The sequence below is a fragment of the Eretmochelys imbricata genome, chromosome 6 (assembly GCF_965152235.1).
Source record: "Eretmochelys imbricata isolate rEreImb1 chromosome 6, rEreImb1.hap1, whole genome shotgun sequence".
Lineage (NCBI taxonomy): Eukaryota > Metazoa > Chordata > Testudines > Cheloniidae > Eretmochelys > Eretmochelys imbricata.
In genome coordinates, this window is record NC_135577.1 from 5,874,363 (window position 1) to 5,891,455 (window position 17,093).

At 43.8% G+C, this 17,093-nt stretch overlaps 1 protein-coding gene across 1 annotated transcript; it reads left to right on the forward strand.

The window, feature by feature from the left end:
- Positions 1 to 14,555: 14,555 nt before the first annotated feature.
- On the forward strand, positions 14,556 to 15,494 carry LOC144267122 (olfactory receptor 8U9-like). The gene has a single exon (XM_077820826.1). The coding sequence runs from the start codon at positions 14,556 to 14,558 to the stop codon at positions 15,492 to 15,494; it is 939 nt and encodes a 312-aa protein (XP_077676952.1).
- Positions 15,495 to 17,093: the final 1,599 nt, after the last annotated feature.

Sequence of the window (17,093 nt, forward strand, 5' to 3'; positions counted from 1 at the left end):
GATGACTTTGAGATTTTCTCCCTGGACTATCTTTGCTCCCAGGACAACAGGTGTACACAGCACATGCAATTAATGTTGTTGCAGTGTCTTTCCTTCTGGAAATGGAACACAGACGGCCAGAAAATCAGCTGGTCTGGATCGCTGTCTCTCCCGTGAGGTCATTTTAATATGATACAAAACTGAGGTGACTGTATTCCACTTTATTTGTTGGTTACCTCTTCAAATGTCTCTTTAAGTAATTTCACAGCGTTGGGACACAAAAAGTGTCTAGAAATGAGTGAATTTCTTCTGGACTAATCATTTATTGTCAAAAATAATACCATTTGGATTGACCTGAAACTATTCACAAATGTGTTACAAATACGCCTAATAGCTTTGTCCCAAAACAGTGTGTGTGCGGGGGGAGGATTTAGATGCTGGTCAGAATGCAGCCACTGCAGGAGGCAGTGGTGGGCCTTCCCTTTGGAATTTTTATCTCAAGAGTTGGGGTGTTCACCTCTGAGGTGGGAGATCCAGGTTCAATTCCCGCTTCTGCCCAGTGCTGGGCAAAGCTCTCTGTGACATTGCACTCCATATGCTTTATGAAAATATGCATATGAATATGACATCACTGGAATATGCTTTATGCTAACTGCCCCTTGTAACATGCCATTATAAAGCCTATAATCTACTAAGTGTGTTCATCCTATTTGTTTACATGGATTATTTTTATGTCTGGAATTAGGAGAATAGGATATTAATTTGTATTACTGATTTAGACATATTAAGTGGAAGCCTTTAAAGGTGCTTCACAATCAATAAACTGTGAATGGCTTTGTTCACCTGCAGGCCTTTCTCTGTACGTCTGGGACAAACCAGGAAGAATGGAGATTGGGGTCTTACAGTTTCATGTGACCATGTCACCAGATACTGAGCTCCATGTGAAGCTGGTACTTTTTCTGAGGGGGGTGGAATTCCAAACAAAGTTTTCCCATCTTGGGGAAGCTCCGTGTAAAGTGGGGAAGCAAACAATGAGTGTCTTCAGCTAGCTTAAGGTATCCTCACAGTGATACCTGCAATCACCTAGAAACATAAGGACTGTAACCACAGGGGTGGGTGAGAACATGCTAGACCCAGGTAAGAAAAGGCATCTGGTCTGAGAAGGATTTTACCTTAAATAACAACTAGGGTGAGAAGTTAACATTTGTAACTCATTTCTGACTCTATTAAGCTTAACCTTGTGCATTTTACTTTGTGATTTACTTTGTTCTATCTGTTACAACTTAAAATCACGTAAATCCTACTTTTTGTACTTAATAAAATCACTTTTATTTATAAACTCAGTGTGAGTAATTTTTATCTGGGGGGCAAACAGCTGTGCATATATTTCTTGAAGTGATATAGGGGGCAAACATGTATCATTTTACCCTGTATAAGCTTTATACAAGCTAAAATGGATTTATTTGGAGTGTAGAGCCCATTGAGATCTGGGTATCGGTGCTAAAGACATGTATCCTACTGAGGTTTTTTTCAATCTAGATCTGTAGCTTTGGGAGTGTGACCCGGACCTGGGGTCTGTGTTGCAGCAGACCGGTGTGTCTGGCTCAACAAGGCAGGATTCTGGAGGCTGAGAATGGCAGGGAAAATGGGCTCACAGGTGATTAGAGCTCATCAGCTGACAGTCCCAAAGGGGGTCTCTGTGACTGAACCTGACACACTATGCACTTGGGTTTCCTGCATTTCCAAAAAACATCCCAGCCCCTGAGTGGTGTGCTATTCCAGACTGGGTTTCTCTCAATCTCTCCTTTCAAAGTTGTTCTACTGTGGATAACTAATTAAAGAACCATTAAACAGCTTTATACATAGTAAAATGGATTTATTTGGGGTTTAGATCCCTTTGGGAGCTGGGTGTCTGCGTGCTGGAGACAGGTATCCTGCTGAGCTGGTTTCAGTCTAGATCTGCAGTTTTGGGGGGGTGTCCCAGACCCTTGGTCTGTGTTGCAGCAGGCTAGCGTGTCTGGCTCTAAAAGGCAGGGTTCTGGAGGCCCAAGCTGGCATGGAAAACAGCACACCAGATGACAGGAGGGAGGGACGGGGGTGACATGCTTGAAGATACTTTGTTGAAGCAGCTGCAGAGATGCTGCAGAGATCTTCAGTGCTAACCACCAATGAACAACACATGAAGGGTGTCATAAATATAAAGGGAAGGGTAAACCCCTTTGAAATCCCTCCTGGCCAGGGGAAAGCTCCTCTCACCTGTAAAGGGTTAAGAAGCTAAAGGTAACCTCGCTGGCACCTGACCAAAATGACCAATGAGGAGACAACATACTTTCAAAAGCTGGGAGGAGGGAGAGAAACAAAGGGTCTCTGTCTGTCTGTATGCTGGTCTTTGCCAGGGATAGACCAGGAATGGAGTCTTAGAACTTTTAGTAAGTAATCTAGCTAGGTATGTGTTAGATTATGATTTCTTTAAATGGCTGAGAAAAGAACTGTGCTGAATAGAATAACTATTTCTGTCTGTGTATCTTTTTTGTAACTTAAGGTTTTGCCTAGAGGGGTTCTCTATGTTTTTGAATCTAATTACCCTGTAAGATATCTACCATCCTGATTTTACAGGGGGGATTTCTTTATTTCTATTTACTTCTATTTTCTATTAAAAGTCTTCTTGTAAAAAACTGAATGCTTTTTCATTGTTCTCAGATCCAAGGGTTTGGGTCTGTGGTCACCTATGCAAATTGGTGAGGCTTTTTATCCAACATTTCCCAGGAAAGGGGGGGGTGCAAGTGTTGGGAGGATTGTTCATTGTTCTTAAGATCCAAGGGTCTGGGTCTGTAGTCACCTAGGCAAATTGGTGAGGCTTTTTACCAAACCTTGTCCAGGAAGTGGGGTGCAGGGTTTTGGGAAGTATTTTGGGGGGAAAGATGCGTCCAAACAGCTCTTCCCCAGTAACCAGTATTAGTTTGGTGGTGGTAGCGGCCAGTCCAAGGACAACGGGGGGGAATATTTTGTACCTTGGGGAAGTTTTTGACCTAAGCTGGTAAAGATAAGCTTAGGAGGTTTTTCATGCAGGTCCCCACATCTGTACCCTAGAGTTCAGAGTGGGGGAGGAACCTTGACAAAGAGGAATACAGTCACCTCAGTTTCATATAATATTGAAAAGGCCTCACGGGAGAGATAGCAATCAAGACCAGGTGATTCGCTGTCCCTGTGTGTTCCATTTCCAGAAAGAAAAACACGGCAACAACATTAATTGCACAGCACACTTTTTGTCCTGGGAGCAAAGATGCTCCGGGGAGCAAATCACAAAGTCATCCCAGGAAGCAGCTCCAGAGGTACTAAGGCAAACGTTGGTGTGGTTTGCAAACAGGGATAGATTCAACTCTGATTTTACGGTTCTGATTTCAGGGTTCTGAGCAAGTACTGCTTCCGTCCTCAACTCATTGTAAGTGAAGGGAGGGAATAAAAAGAGGTACCACGGAGTCATGGGCAAACAAATCAGTTTCAGAGCATTTCAGCCATTAATTGAAATGAGAGTGAGCCCTTTATGGGAGGGAAACTAAGGAATTATTCTAAGAGGAGAAATGTCAACTTTTCTGAACATATTTACGAAAGAAAAGAAGGAAAGAGTTTTATAAAGGAGGGAGAAGAGTGATTGGAAAAGGAGAGAAAAATAGCTTTAAGAGGAAGGGGGAAAACTCCCCCATCAATTCAGGGAATGTCTATACTAAGGCCATTACATCGATTCAGCTATGGTGTGCGGCAGTTCCACAGTGTAGATGCTTTCCACATTGATGGAAGGGTTTTTCCTTCGATATAGTTAATCCATGTCTCCGAGAGGCAGGAGCTAGGTCAATGGAAGAATGACACTGAGGGTCAGTACAAGCTAACTGCCTCGGACAGCGTGAGAAAAATTTCACCACCCTGTGCGACAGAGCTCTGTTCATCAAATTTTTAAGCATAAACCAGGCCTCAGAGAAGCTGCCAATGGAAAAGACCAGTTGGAAAATCTAGTCTTATCTCCCTGCTATTTCAGCAGTATCCTCTTCAGTTCTTTTTGCTCAGGCAAGTTGGAAATATTGCAGCTGTCCCAGCTTCCCAGTCAAGATTATTCTGCATTCTTATTGAGCTCACTGTCAGGCTGTGTGTGTGTCTTTGGAGAAGAGTTGTAACTGTGTGTGTTGTATGAAGTGGTCATTGTGTGTGTTGTGTGTAGTGCACACTCTCTGTGTGTGTTTACTGGGCACTATGTGTGAGCATGTGTTGGGGGGTACAGTGGAGCTGAATGTCAAGTGGAGACAGGTACATTTTCCTTTCCCTGCCCACAGCTCACTCTGGTGACCCCCTCCTCCCAGTGCAGGGCTGCTTGTAAGATCATAGAATCATAGGACAGGAAGGGACCTCGATAACTCATCTATTCCCCTGCCATGCACTCATGGCAGCACTATGTATTACCTAGACCATCCCTAACAGGTGTTTGTCTAAAATGCTCTTAAAAATCTCCAATGGGGGAGATTCCACAACCTTCCTAGGCAAGTTATTCCAGTGCTTAGCCACCCTCACTGTTGGGATGTTTTTCCTAATGTCCAACCTAAACCGCCCTTTCTGCAATTGAAATCCATCGGTTCTTGTCCTATCCTGTCCCCCCCAGAGATGTTACTTTGCCGTTTTATTCCTAAAGTCTGTTTCACAGATTATAAATTATAGGAAATAAATAAAATTAAGAGAAGAATAATCGGGACAGAGCTGGGATGCTCGGAGATATTTTGCAGCATCTTCTGCAGAGCTTTCTTTAATAGCACTAATGTGCCTGCCACTTAGCTTCTCAGACACTTCTATTTAAACACACTGGATTCGATCAAACAAAAAAACAAAGTTTATTGACCACAAAGATAGATTTTCAGTGAGTGAAAATAAGGAGTCATAGAAGTCAGACGTGGTTTCAAGAAAAATTAAGCTAGAATGCAACTTGGGGTGAAGGTAACAAATGATATGAAATTCAAAGCAAAAGTTTCCTCATGACATGCTTTCAGCAGTCTTACTGACCAAACTTCTTAGGTCAGAACCCCTCCCCCAGTCCTATGGCTGCTTCCTTTCTCCTTTCAGGTGCACTGAATCAATGGGCAGAGAGAGAGAGAGATGCCTTGGGATGTCTGCCCCTTCTTTCCATAGCATGCCACAAATACTGTTTTACATCATCACTGCACATATTCAGGAATTGTTCCTGAGTAACCAAATCACACATTTCTTCCAAGCTTGTAATGCCTTCTCCCCGTCACCCACTTATCTAACAAATCTTTCATTTCATTTACATAAGTTCTATTACTCAATCAAGATCCCCACTTAAGACTCCTGAATTTAACCCTTTAGGTTTCATGTGTCATATGAAACTGTTTCAAAACCAGTTCCTTAAATTTACCATAGTTTGAAGCATCATCAATAAGAATCATCAATAGGAATCTTAATGAATATGTCCAGAGCTCTTTCAGTCAATTTTGTGACCAATGTGGTCATATTTTCATTGTTAGGAATTATATGGAGGGTGCACAGTCTCCCTTCAAGAGGTGGGCAGACTCTCCGATCCCCCCTCAGCTTCCATCTGGACTTCCCTCCCTGGGCTCCTCTCTGGTTCTGCCATTTTCCAAGGAAACAAATCCTTCTCCTGGATCAGGTCCCTCCTGACCACAGAAAACTCTGCACCCATGTCCCTTAATCCCAGGAGTACTTTCCATTCAGTTTAACAGCACGCATATACTCACTGCTTGGCTGGGTGGAAGCCCCCTTTACAAATCATGTGTGGAAGGAGGCAGCAGCCTGGCTCTGAGAAGCAGCAGCTTCATGTGTTACCTGCTGCCTCTTCCCACTCAGCAAAGGACATTTATTCCTCAGGTGCTCAGTGGACTCACAATCCAAGCACCTCTTGGGCTCCTCTGCGTGTACAGGAGACTTTGGACGAGTAACAGGGGAATGGGGAGGTGAATGCCCAGCCTCCTTTTTCCCTGGGGTAAAACGGTGATTCTGTTTTCCACAAACCCTGGACACCTCTGGCACTGGTTTATGTTTAATTGCAGCTTGTGATGGGTCAAAAGAGTCTGCAAACTCAGCCAATCCACTCATTGCATCCAACTTTTTGTCCCACAAATACTGTTTTACATCATCACTGCACATATTCAGGAACTGTTTCTCTGTAACCAAATCACACATTTCTTCCAAGCTTCTAATGCCTTTTCCCCTTACCCACTTAACGAACAAATCTCTCAGTTCATTTACATAAGCCACATTACTCAATCAAGATCCCTGCTTAAGACTCCTGAATTTAACACTGAAGGTTTCAGATGTAATCTGAACCAGTTTCAAATCCAGTTTCTTAAATTTACCATAGTTTGAAGCATCATCAATACACATCTTATTGAATATGTCCAGAGCTCTTTCAGTCAATTTTATGACCAATGTGGTCATTTTTTGATTGTCAGGAATTGTATGGAGGATGCACAAACATGAAGAAATATTCAGCAATATCAGTGGACTCATTATACCGCTGACATTGTCACTCCAATTTGTGTATTTTGGGGAAGTGGGGCCAGCTGCTGGTGGATTTTGTCTCTTCCACTCCATAACAGCCAGTTCATGCTTCTGGGCCTCAGTGAGGACTGCCCCAGGCACCTGTGAGTCACCGGAGGCACAGAAACCAGGAGGAGGAATTATGAGCATGACTCTTAGAGGAAGTAGGGATATAGTGTTTCCTGGGCACAGACTGGGGTGACAGACTTTGGATACAGAGATTGCTGGGTTTTGGTTGTTTCTAGTGGTGTTCAGGAAAGCAGGACTTTGTATACATTCTTTGTAACCCCTCCCACACAGATTATACAAAAGAATATAGCTGACTTGGATCATCAATTTTTCCTCCGAATACAATTGACCCTGCAATGACTCACAGGTTGGCACCACTTAGGAGAAGGGGGCACCAACATTCCCTGGAGCACTTATAATGCCAGCCAAGCCTGCACACCCTTGTGGGATAATTTCTGAAACCATAGTGAAGAAGGGAACAGTCATTACTGGGCCTGCCTTGGAGCTCCTTGTGGAGAGGTGACGACCACAATGTCCTTGTGCATCTGCAGCCATGGATCAGTGCATGGGCCCATCTCTTGGGGGACCTACCCTGTCATGTCAATTGAACACTGCTGTCAGTCAGCACCGCACCTTTTATTTTACTGGGATATTTTCTAGGTTGGTGGCTGTGACATACCAGGGTCCAACTCAGACCAATCAGCAGCTGTGTCACACCTTCCTGTAACCTTGCAATGCCTTGCTGAAGTGGCTTCCACCTTGGCCACTCACAAACAACCATGAAGCATGGAAATCACACCCGAGGCACGTGTGTGTAACAGCAACCTGGCCAGGAATACACTCAGACTCTCACCACCCTTGCTTATACTGCAGGGTGACGCCAACACACTCCCCACTCTTTGATTTCCCTCCAGAAATGTATGTCCTGAGCTACCCAGTCCTCTCCTGGACAATACAAGCTACACTATCCATTATTTATTTGATTCACTAACATGCCTGCAACTTAGCTTCTCAGACACTTCTATTTAAACACACTGGATTAGATAAAACAATAAAAAACAAAGTTTATTAACTACAAAGATAGATTTTAAGTGAGTGCAAATAAGGAGGCATAGAAGTCAGAGATGGTTTCAAGAAAAATAAAGCTAGAATGCTTCTTCCTAAGTTAAAAAATGATGTTAAATTCAAATTCAAAGGAAATGTTTCGTCACCACATGCTCTCAGCAGCCCCACTAACCAAACATCTTAGGTCAGGAGCCATCCCCCAATCCAATGGCTGCTTCCTTTATCCCCTCAGATGCAGTGAATCAATTATTTTTTCCAAGAAATTATTTTTTCCCAGTAAATTATAAGATTTCCATCAAAACACCAAAATCCTCTCTTCCCTAAACCATGGCTGTGAGACTCTGGTGATGTTCCAGGGCACTTCAGCAAGAGCAGAGACCATCATGCATCATGGTGGATGTAGTCTAGCCTGGAAGCCTGGTCCATGGAAGAGATTGGTAGTGTGTGGTTCCTGAGAAACCCCCGTGGTACTTCTGAGTCAAAATATTAAGTTTTTAGCTAAAAGATTTTGGTCTACACACACACACACAGAAAATCTCTGTGGATCAGCTTTCACAGTACACAGCTTGCACTGAAAACAGCAGGATTAAATATACCCCAAACCTCATACTCTGTAACTCTGGTAGAAATTGCATCCTTTAATAACACAGTAAGAAAGAGTAGGTCAAATTAATCTCCAGGCCACCAACTACATTGAGGGTAGCTTTGGTTCACTGAATGCATTAATTCAGTGTTGTGTCTCTCTGAGCTCAGGGATTCCCAGTTGCTTCAGGAATCATGTCCCATAGATCACACATCTCAGTATAAAACTTCCTGAATGCTCCTAAATGGCAGTTTCTTTCGATGAGGAAACACCAGCACACCTCTCTCTCTCTCTCTCTTCTAAGCAGGTACATGTTATTGTCCTGAATTACAGTCACACAGACAAACATGCAGACACCATGTGGATCAGTGGCTATTGAATTCCAGACCTCCAGCACCAAAAGCCTCAGCCTGAACTCTGACCCCTTCAGCTAAAGGAGTGAACTGCTGGGTTGGAAAAAAAAGGCAATTACCTAGTCACTGAAGCCAGGGCTTCCTATGATGACTCTGGGTTTTCTTACACGTTCCAGTAAATGCCAAACAGCTTAATTAGCACAGTGAGGAGCTTTACCCCAAACCGACATGCCAAGCCATAGTGGTCCCCTTGCCCAAAGAGGGTGGAAAGATTGACATTCCTTTACTCTCACCCCTTCTTTAGCTACGGAATAATCCCTTCAGACTGATTCTATCCCAGCAGAGTCACAAGTCCCAGTTTTCTGTTCGTAGTAGTGAACAGCAGTGTTTGTGTGGGGGGCATGATTAACCTGCGTGTTATTCTGTTTGGACAGTGTCTGCATTTTATCAAACACCTGGAATGACCAGCTGTGAACTTCTGGATCTGTGTACAAAGCCCTTTCCGGAGCGGGTACTGATGACCATTGAGAAACTGATCTCCATTTATCTTCACTTACTTCATTACAGAGAAGGGACATCTTTTCTGCACCATTCGCCTGCCCACATCTGTGTAGTTATCTGATCTCTGTGCAGAGGAGATGGAAGAGGGAAATCACTCAGAGGTGACTGAGTTCATTCTCTCAGGACTCACAGATCGTCTGGAGCTGCAGGTCCCCCTGTTTGCAATGTTCCTACTGATTTATGGTATCACCCTGGTGGGGAATGGGGGGATGATCTTGTTAATCAAAATGGATTCCCAACTTCACTCCCCCATGTACATTTTCCTCAGTAATTTGCCTTTCTGTGACCTCTGCATTTCCTTGATAATTTCCCCTAAGATGCTGCTGAATTTCTTAGCTGAGAGGAAAAACAATTCTTTCACTGACTGTGCTGTGCAAATGCATCTCTCTATTATTTTTGGAGATGTTGAGTGCCTCTTGCTGGCTGTGATGGTGTATGAGCATTATGTGGCCATCTGTAACCCACTGCTCTATATGGTTACCATGTCCAGGCAGCTTTGTAAAAAGCTGATGGCTGTGGTGTACGCTGTGGGGATTGTGGATTCAATGATACACATGTGTTGTACATTTCAGCTGTCATTCTGCAGCTCCAACATCATCAGTCATTTCTTCTGTGACGTCCTCCCACTGTTGGCACTCTCCTGTTCTGACACCCACATCAATGAGATTGTGACATTTGCTTTCATGAGCTGCATTACAGTGAGCAGCTTTGTGACTGTCCTCCTCTCCTATGTCTATATCACCTCCACCATCCTGCAGATCTGCTCTGCCGAGTGCTGGCACAAAGTCTTCTCCACCTGCTCTTTCCACTTAACCTCTGTGGTCCTGTTTTTTGGCACCCTCCTCTTCATGTATTTATGTCCAACCTCCAGTTATTCCATGGAAAGAGACAAAGTGACCTCAGTGTTTTACACGCTGGTGATCCCCATGTTGAACCCCCTCATCTACAGCCTGAGGAACATGGAGGTGAAGGATGCCCTGAGGAAAGCAATGAATAAACTGCTAACCAATTCTTGAATCTGATTAACTCAGTACTGGTTTAGTGGTGGGGAGTGAATATAGGTGAATTCAATTTCCCAGCCCATTACAAAGTAATTCTGCAGAGCCCCTGGGAGTATTGTTCATTTGTTCATTATTGTATTGTTATTATTATTAATTTGTTTCTATAAGAACAAGGTCTGCAGGCCCCAACTGAGATCAGTGGAGAAAACCTGAGGAAGACTCAAAGGTTCAGAAGGGAGAATGTTTCTATAAGCTGGTGGCTAGGGGCATCCACCTAGAGGGCGAGATGTTCAACTTCGTGACTCAGGACATCTTGTGGCGGTTCCAAATGGGTTTCTGTGACCCAACCCTTCACAACGAATTTAGGAATAAAATGGCAAAACAATGTGGGTGTGTGTGGGTGGGGAGGGGGGAGGAGAGCACAAGAACCGATGGAAATGGAACATGTATGGGCAGAGCATCAGCTGGCCTGGATTGCTGTCTCTCCTGTGAAGTCATTTTAACATGATACAAAACTGAGGTGACTGTATTCCACTTTATTAGTGGTCACCTCTCCAAATGTCTCTTTAAGTAATTTCCCAGCATTGAGATGCAAAGGTGTCTAGAAATGGGTGAATTTCTTCTGGACTAATTATTTATTCTCAAAGACAATACAGTTTTGAATTGATCTGAAACAATTCACAAATGTGTTACAAATATTCCTAATAGCTTTGTCCCAGAACAACAAGTGTGTGCGGGGGGAGGATTTAGGTGCCGGTCGCAACGCAGCCACTGTAGGAAGCGGTGGAGGTCCTTCGCTTTGTAATTTTTAGCCCAAGAGTTGGGGTGTTCACCTGTGAGGTGGGAGATCCAGGATCAATTCTCCCTTCTGTCCAGGGCTGGGGAAAGCTATGTGTGACATTACATTCCATATGCTTTATGAAAATATGCTCATGAATTTGACATCACTGGAATATGCTTTATGCTAAGTGTCCCATGTAACATATCATTATAAAGGTTATAATCTACTACGTGTGTTCATTCTATTTCTTTACATGGATTATTTCTATGTCCGGAGTTAGGAGAATAAGGCATAAACTTGTATTATTGATGTAGACATTTTAAGTGGAGGCCATTAAAGGTGCTTCAGAATCAATGAACAGTAAATGGCTCTGTTTACCTGCAAGCCTTCCTGTGTACCTGTGAGACAGCCCAAGAAGAGTGGAGACTGGGGTCTTACAGTGACATGTGGCCATGTCGCCAGATACTGAGCTCCATCTTGAAGCTGGTACTGTTCCTGATGGGGGTGGAATTCCAAACAAACGTTTCCCACCTTGGGGAAGTTCTATATGAAGTGGGGAAGGCAAACTATGAGTGTCTTCATCTGTCTTAAGAGATGGCCTCCCCACCCCACAGAGATACCTGCAAGCACCTGGAAAAAAAAAAAAAAGGATTGTAACCACAGGGCTGGGTGAGAACAGGCTGGACCCAGGTCAGAAAAGGCATCTGATCTAAAAAGGATTTTACCTGAAATAACAACTGGGGTGAGAAGTTAAAATTTGTAACTGATTTCTGAGTCAATCGAACACGTCTGTCAGTCAGCACCACACCTTTGGTGTTATTGGGATATATTTCTAGTTTAGTGGCTGTGGCATACCACGGTACAACTCAGAGTAATCAGCAGCTGTGTCACACTGACCTGCAACCGTGCAATGCCTTGCTGAAGTGGCTTCCACCTGGGCCACTCACAAACAACATTCAAGCATGCAAACCGCACCCGAGGCATGTGCGTGTAACGGCAACCTGGCCAGGAATAGTTGAGTTACACTCAGACTCTCATCACCCTTGGTTATACTGTAGGGGGACCCCAAGACACTCCCCAGTCTTCGATTTCCCTCCCAAAATGTCTGTCCTGTGCTCCCCAGTCCTCTCCTGGACAATACAAGTTACATTCTCCATTATTTCTTTCTCAGCAGTAATATGCATACAACTCTCAGACATTGTATTTAAACACACTGGATTAGTTAAAAGAATAAAACAAGGTTTATTGAACAAAAAGATAGATTTTCAGTGAGTGCAAATGAGAAGGCAAAGAAGTCATGCATGGTAAGAAGAAAAATCGAGCTAGAATGCAACTTGTGCCTAAATTAATAAATGATGTGAAATTCAAAGCAAAAGTTTCCTCACCAGATGCTCTCAGCAGTCTTACTTACCAAACTTCTTAGGTCAGGACCGCTCACCCAGTCCAATGGCTGCTTCCTTTCTCCCTTCACATGCAGTGAATCAATGGGCAGGCAGAGAGAGAACGAGAGAGAGTGGTGCCTTGGGATGTCTGCCCCTTCTTTTTATAGTCCTGTCCCCACTTTGAGAAACATTTCCACCTGGTTACCAGGAGTCAAAATGTCAATGTAGAAGGATGTTCCCTTCTGCTTTTTCCTCACCTTTTTGGGCTACCTTTGTTTCCCTTCCAGCTTAATGACTCTAGTTACTGTTTAGATACAAAATTAATCAGAGCACACATTTCTTTGTTGAAGAGAGACCAGTTTGCCAGCCTCAATTTGGAACATATATGAATAACATAATACAGTATCATCTTATAACTTCACATACATTATAAAAAAGTATTAATATTTGTGATGAGAGCATGATTATTTCTAGTTGATTCATAGATTTATTTAGCATCTTAAACTGAGCTCTGTGTGCAGATAATATGCATGCAAAGAGGGATAGTTTTGTGAACTGCAGAAGTCTGTAGCCTGCTGTGGTCTCCCCCTGAGCTCCTCTGGTCATCATGTGGTCTCCATCAATCAAAATGAGTGAGCCTAGCTTTCCTACTTTGGGAAGTAAGCTAGCAAGGGAAGGACATAGGATACCATGGTGATTGGCATGCTATAAATAGCTAGATAATCTGGAGTACTCTTACATGTCTTACAGGTTTTACATTCCACCTATTGGGGTCAGGACAATGAGGTGATTCTGAAATCAGGAATGACTGAGATGATATCATCTGCAGCTGCAAACAATTAGTAGGTTTCACCTGTATCTAACTTTCTGTTCCTTTGATTCCAAATTTCTTGCTAAGGCTGGTTGAAAAATTTATAAAGATCTTTTTTTGTGGGAAATTGGATTTTGCATTCAAATATTTTTCTCATGAACTTATTTCCCCCTGAAATTATCAGCTTTCCATTAAAATAAAAAACTCCCATACTCCCTAAACCATGGCTATGTGACTCTGCTGAAGTTCCAGGGCAATTCAGAAAGAGGAGAGACCATCATGCATAATAGGGGGATGTAGTCCAGCCTGGGAGCCTGGCTCATGGAAGAGATTGGTGGTGTGTGGTATCTGAGGCACCTCTGTGGTATTTCTGGGTTGAAGTATTAAGTTTTTAGCAAAAAGATTTCATTCTCCACAAAGAAAAAAAAAAGTTTGTGGATCAGGTCTATACAGTACCCAACTTGCACTGAAAACATCAGGATGAAATATACTGTAACCTCATACTCTGTAACTCTGGTAGAATTTGCATCATTTAATAACACAGTAAGAAAGAGTAGGTCAAATTAATCCCCAGGGCACCAATTACACCAAGGTGGCCTTGGTTCACTGAATGCATTAATTCGGTGTTGTGTCTCTCTGAGGTCAGGTATTCCCAGTTGCTTCTGGAATCATGTTCCATAGATCACACATATCAGTATAAAATTTCCTATATGCTCCAAACTGGCAGTTTCTACTGATGGGAAAATGTCACCACATCTCTCTCTCTCTCTTCTCAGCAGGTACGTGCTATTGTCCTGAATTACAGTCACACACATATGCAGGCAAGATGTTTATCAGCAGGTATTCAATTCAGGACCTCCAGCACTTAGCGCCTCAGTTCCAACTCCTACCCCTTCAGCTAAAGGAGCGACCTCCTGGGTTGGAAAAAATAGACAATTACATAGTCACCAAAGCCAGGGCTTTCCATTATGTCTCTGGATTTTCATACAGGCTCAAGTAAATGCCAAAAAGCTTAATTAGCACAGTAAACAACTTTAACCCAAAAGGACATGTCAAGCCATAGAGCTCCCCTTGCCCAAAGACAGTAGAAAGATTGACACTACTTTGCTCTCACCCCTTCTTTTAGGAAGGAATAATCTCTTCAAGCTGAGATGGTTTTTGCCCCGATTCTGTCACAGCTGAGTCACAAGTCACTGTTGGCTGCTGGGATTAGTGAACAGGAGTGTCCGTGTGTGGGGCATGATTATCCTCTGTCATTGTATTTATGCAGTGTGTATTTTATCGAACAACTGGAAAGACCAGCTGTGAACAACTGGTTCTGTGGAATAAGCTCTTCCCTGAGCGGGTACCGATGTCCATGAGGAAACTGATCTCCATTTATTTTAATTTACTTCATTACAGAGAAGGGACAGGTTTTCCACATCATCCACCTGCCCACAACTCTGTAGCAGCCTGATCTCTGTTCAGAGGAGATGGAAAAGGGAAATCACTCGGAGGTGACTGAGTTCATTCTCTCAGGACTGACAGATCGTCTGGAGCTGCAGGTTCCCCTGTTTGGGGTGTTCCTGCTGATTTATGGTATCACCCTGGTGGGGAATGGGGGGATGATCTTGTTAATCACAATTGATCCCCGACTACACACCCCCATGTACTTTTTCCTCAGGAATTTGTCTTTCTGTGACCTCTGTCTTTCCTTGATAATTTCCCCTAAAATGCTGCTGAATTTATTAGCCGAGAGGAAAAGCATTTCTTACACTGCTTGCGCTGTGCAAATGCATCTCTCTATCATGTTTGGAGATGCTGAGTGCCTCTTGCTGGCTGTGATGGCGTTTGACCGTTATGTGGCCATCTGTAACCCGCTGCTCTATACTGTCACCTTGTCCAGGCAGCTCTGTAAACAGCTGGTGGCTGGGGCATACGCTGTGGCGATGGTGGATTCAATGATAAACTCATGTTTTATATTTCAGCTGTCATTCTGCAGCTCCAACATCATCAATCATTTCTTCTGTGATATCCCCCCACTGTTGGCACTCTCCTGTGCTGACACCCACATCACTGAGAATGTGATCTTTACTTTCGCGTGCTGCGTTATATTAAGCAGCTTTGTGACTGTCCTCCTCTCCTATGTCTATATCATCTCCACCATCCTGCAGATCCGCTCAGCCAAGGGCCAGCGCAAAGCCTTCTCCACCTGCACTTTCCACTTGGCCTCTGTGGTTCTGCTTTTTGGCACCCTCCTCTTCATGTATTTACGTCCCACCTCCAGTTATTCCATGGACAGAGACAAAATAGCCTCCGTGTTTTACACGGTGGTGATCCCCATGTTGAACCCCCTCATCTACAGCCTGAGGAACAAGGAGGTGATACATGCCCTGAGGAAAACAATCAATAAATTCCTGAGAAATTCTTGATTCTGCTTAACTCTGTACTGGTTGAGCGATGGGGAGTGGAAACAGGTGAATTCAATTTAATTTTGCAGAGCTCATGGTAGTATTGTTCATTCTTGTATTATTATCATTATTAATTTGTTGGTAGTTCAACAAGTTCTGCAGGCCCCAACTGAGATCAGTGGACAAAACCTAAGGAAAACTCACAGGTCCAGAAAGAGAGAATGATTTTTATAAGCTGGTGTCTAGGGGCATCCACCTAGAGGGAGAGATGTTCAACTTCATATCTCAGGACATCGGGTGGCAGTTCCGAAGGGATTTCTGTGACCCAACCCGTCACACAGAGTTTAGGAATAAAATTGCAAAACAATGTGTGTGGGAGGGTGGGGAGGATGAGTGGAAAGCAGTGGACATGTTGTTCCTTGACTTAGGAAAGCTTTTGACATGGTCTCCCACAGTATTCTTGCCAGCAAGACGTATGGGCTGGATGAATGGACTATAAGTTGGATAGAAAGTTGGCTAGATTTTCAGGATCAACGAGTAGTGATCATTGGCTCCATGTCTAGTTGGCAGCCGGTATCAAGAGGAGTGTCCCAAGGGTCGGTCCTGAGGCCAGTTTTGTTCAATATCTTCATAAATGACCTGGAGGATGGTGTGGATTGCACCCTCAGCAAGTTTGCAGATGACACTAAACTGGGAGGAGAGGTAGATAGGCTGGAGGGTAGGGATAGGATACAGAGGGACCTAGACTAATTAGATGATTGGGCCAAAAGAAATCTGATGAGGTTCAACAAGGACAAGTGCAGAGTCCTGCACTTAGGACGGAAGAATCCCATGCACCGCTATAGAGTAGGGACTGAATGGCTAGTCAGCAGTTCTGCAGAAAAGGACCTAGGGGTTACAATGGACGAGAAGCTGGATATGAGTCAACAGTGTGCCATTGTTGCCAAGAAGGCCAATGGCATTTTGGGATTTATAAGTAGGGGCATTACCAGCAGATCGAGGGACATGATCGTTCCCCTCTGTTCGACATTGGTGAGGCCTCATCTGGAGTACTGTGTCCAGTTTTGGGCCCCACACTACAAGAAGGATGTGGAAAAATTGGAAAGAGTACAGGGGAGGGCAACAAAAACGATTAGGGGACTGGAACACATGAGTTATGAGGAGAGCCTGAGGGAAATGGGACTGTTTAGTCTGAGGAAGAGAAGAATGAGGGGGGCTTTCAACTTTCAACTACCTGAAAGGGGGTTCCATAGAGGATGGATCTAAACTGTTCTCAGTGGTACCAGATGACAGAACAAGGAGTAATGGTCTCAAGTTGCAGTGGGGGAGGTTTAGGTTGGATATTAGGAAAAACTGGTTCACTAGGAGAGTGGCAAAACACTGGAATGTGTTAACTAGGGAGGTGGTGGAATCTCCTTCCTTAGAAGTTTTTAAGGTGAGGCTTGACAAAGCCCTGGCTGGGATGATTTAGTTGGGGATTGGTCCTGCTTTGAGCAGGGAGTTGGACTAGATGACCTCCTGAGGTCCCTTCCAACCCTGATATTCTATGGTTCTATGATTTTAGGAGAGCACAAGAACCAGTGGATTTTAATTGCACCAAAGGTGGTTTAAGTTGGACAT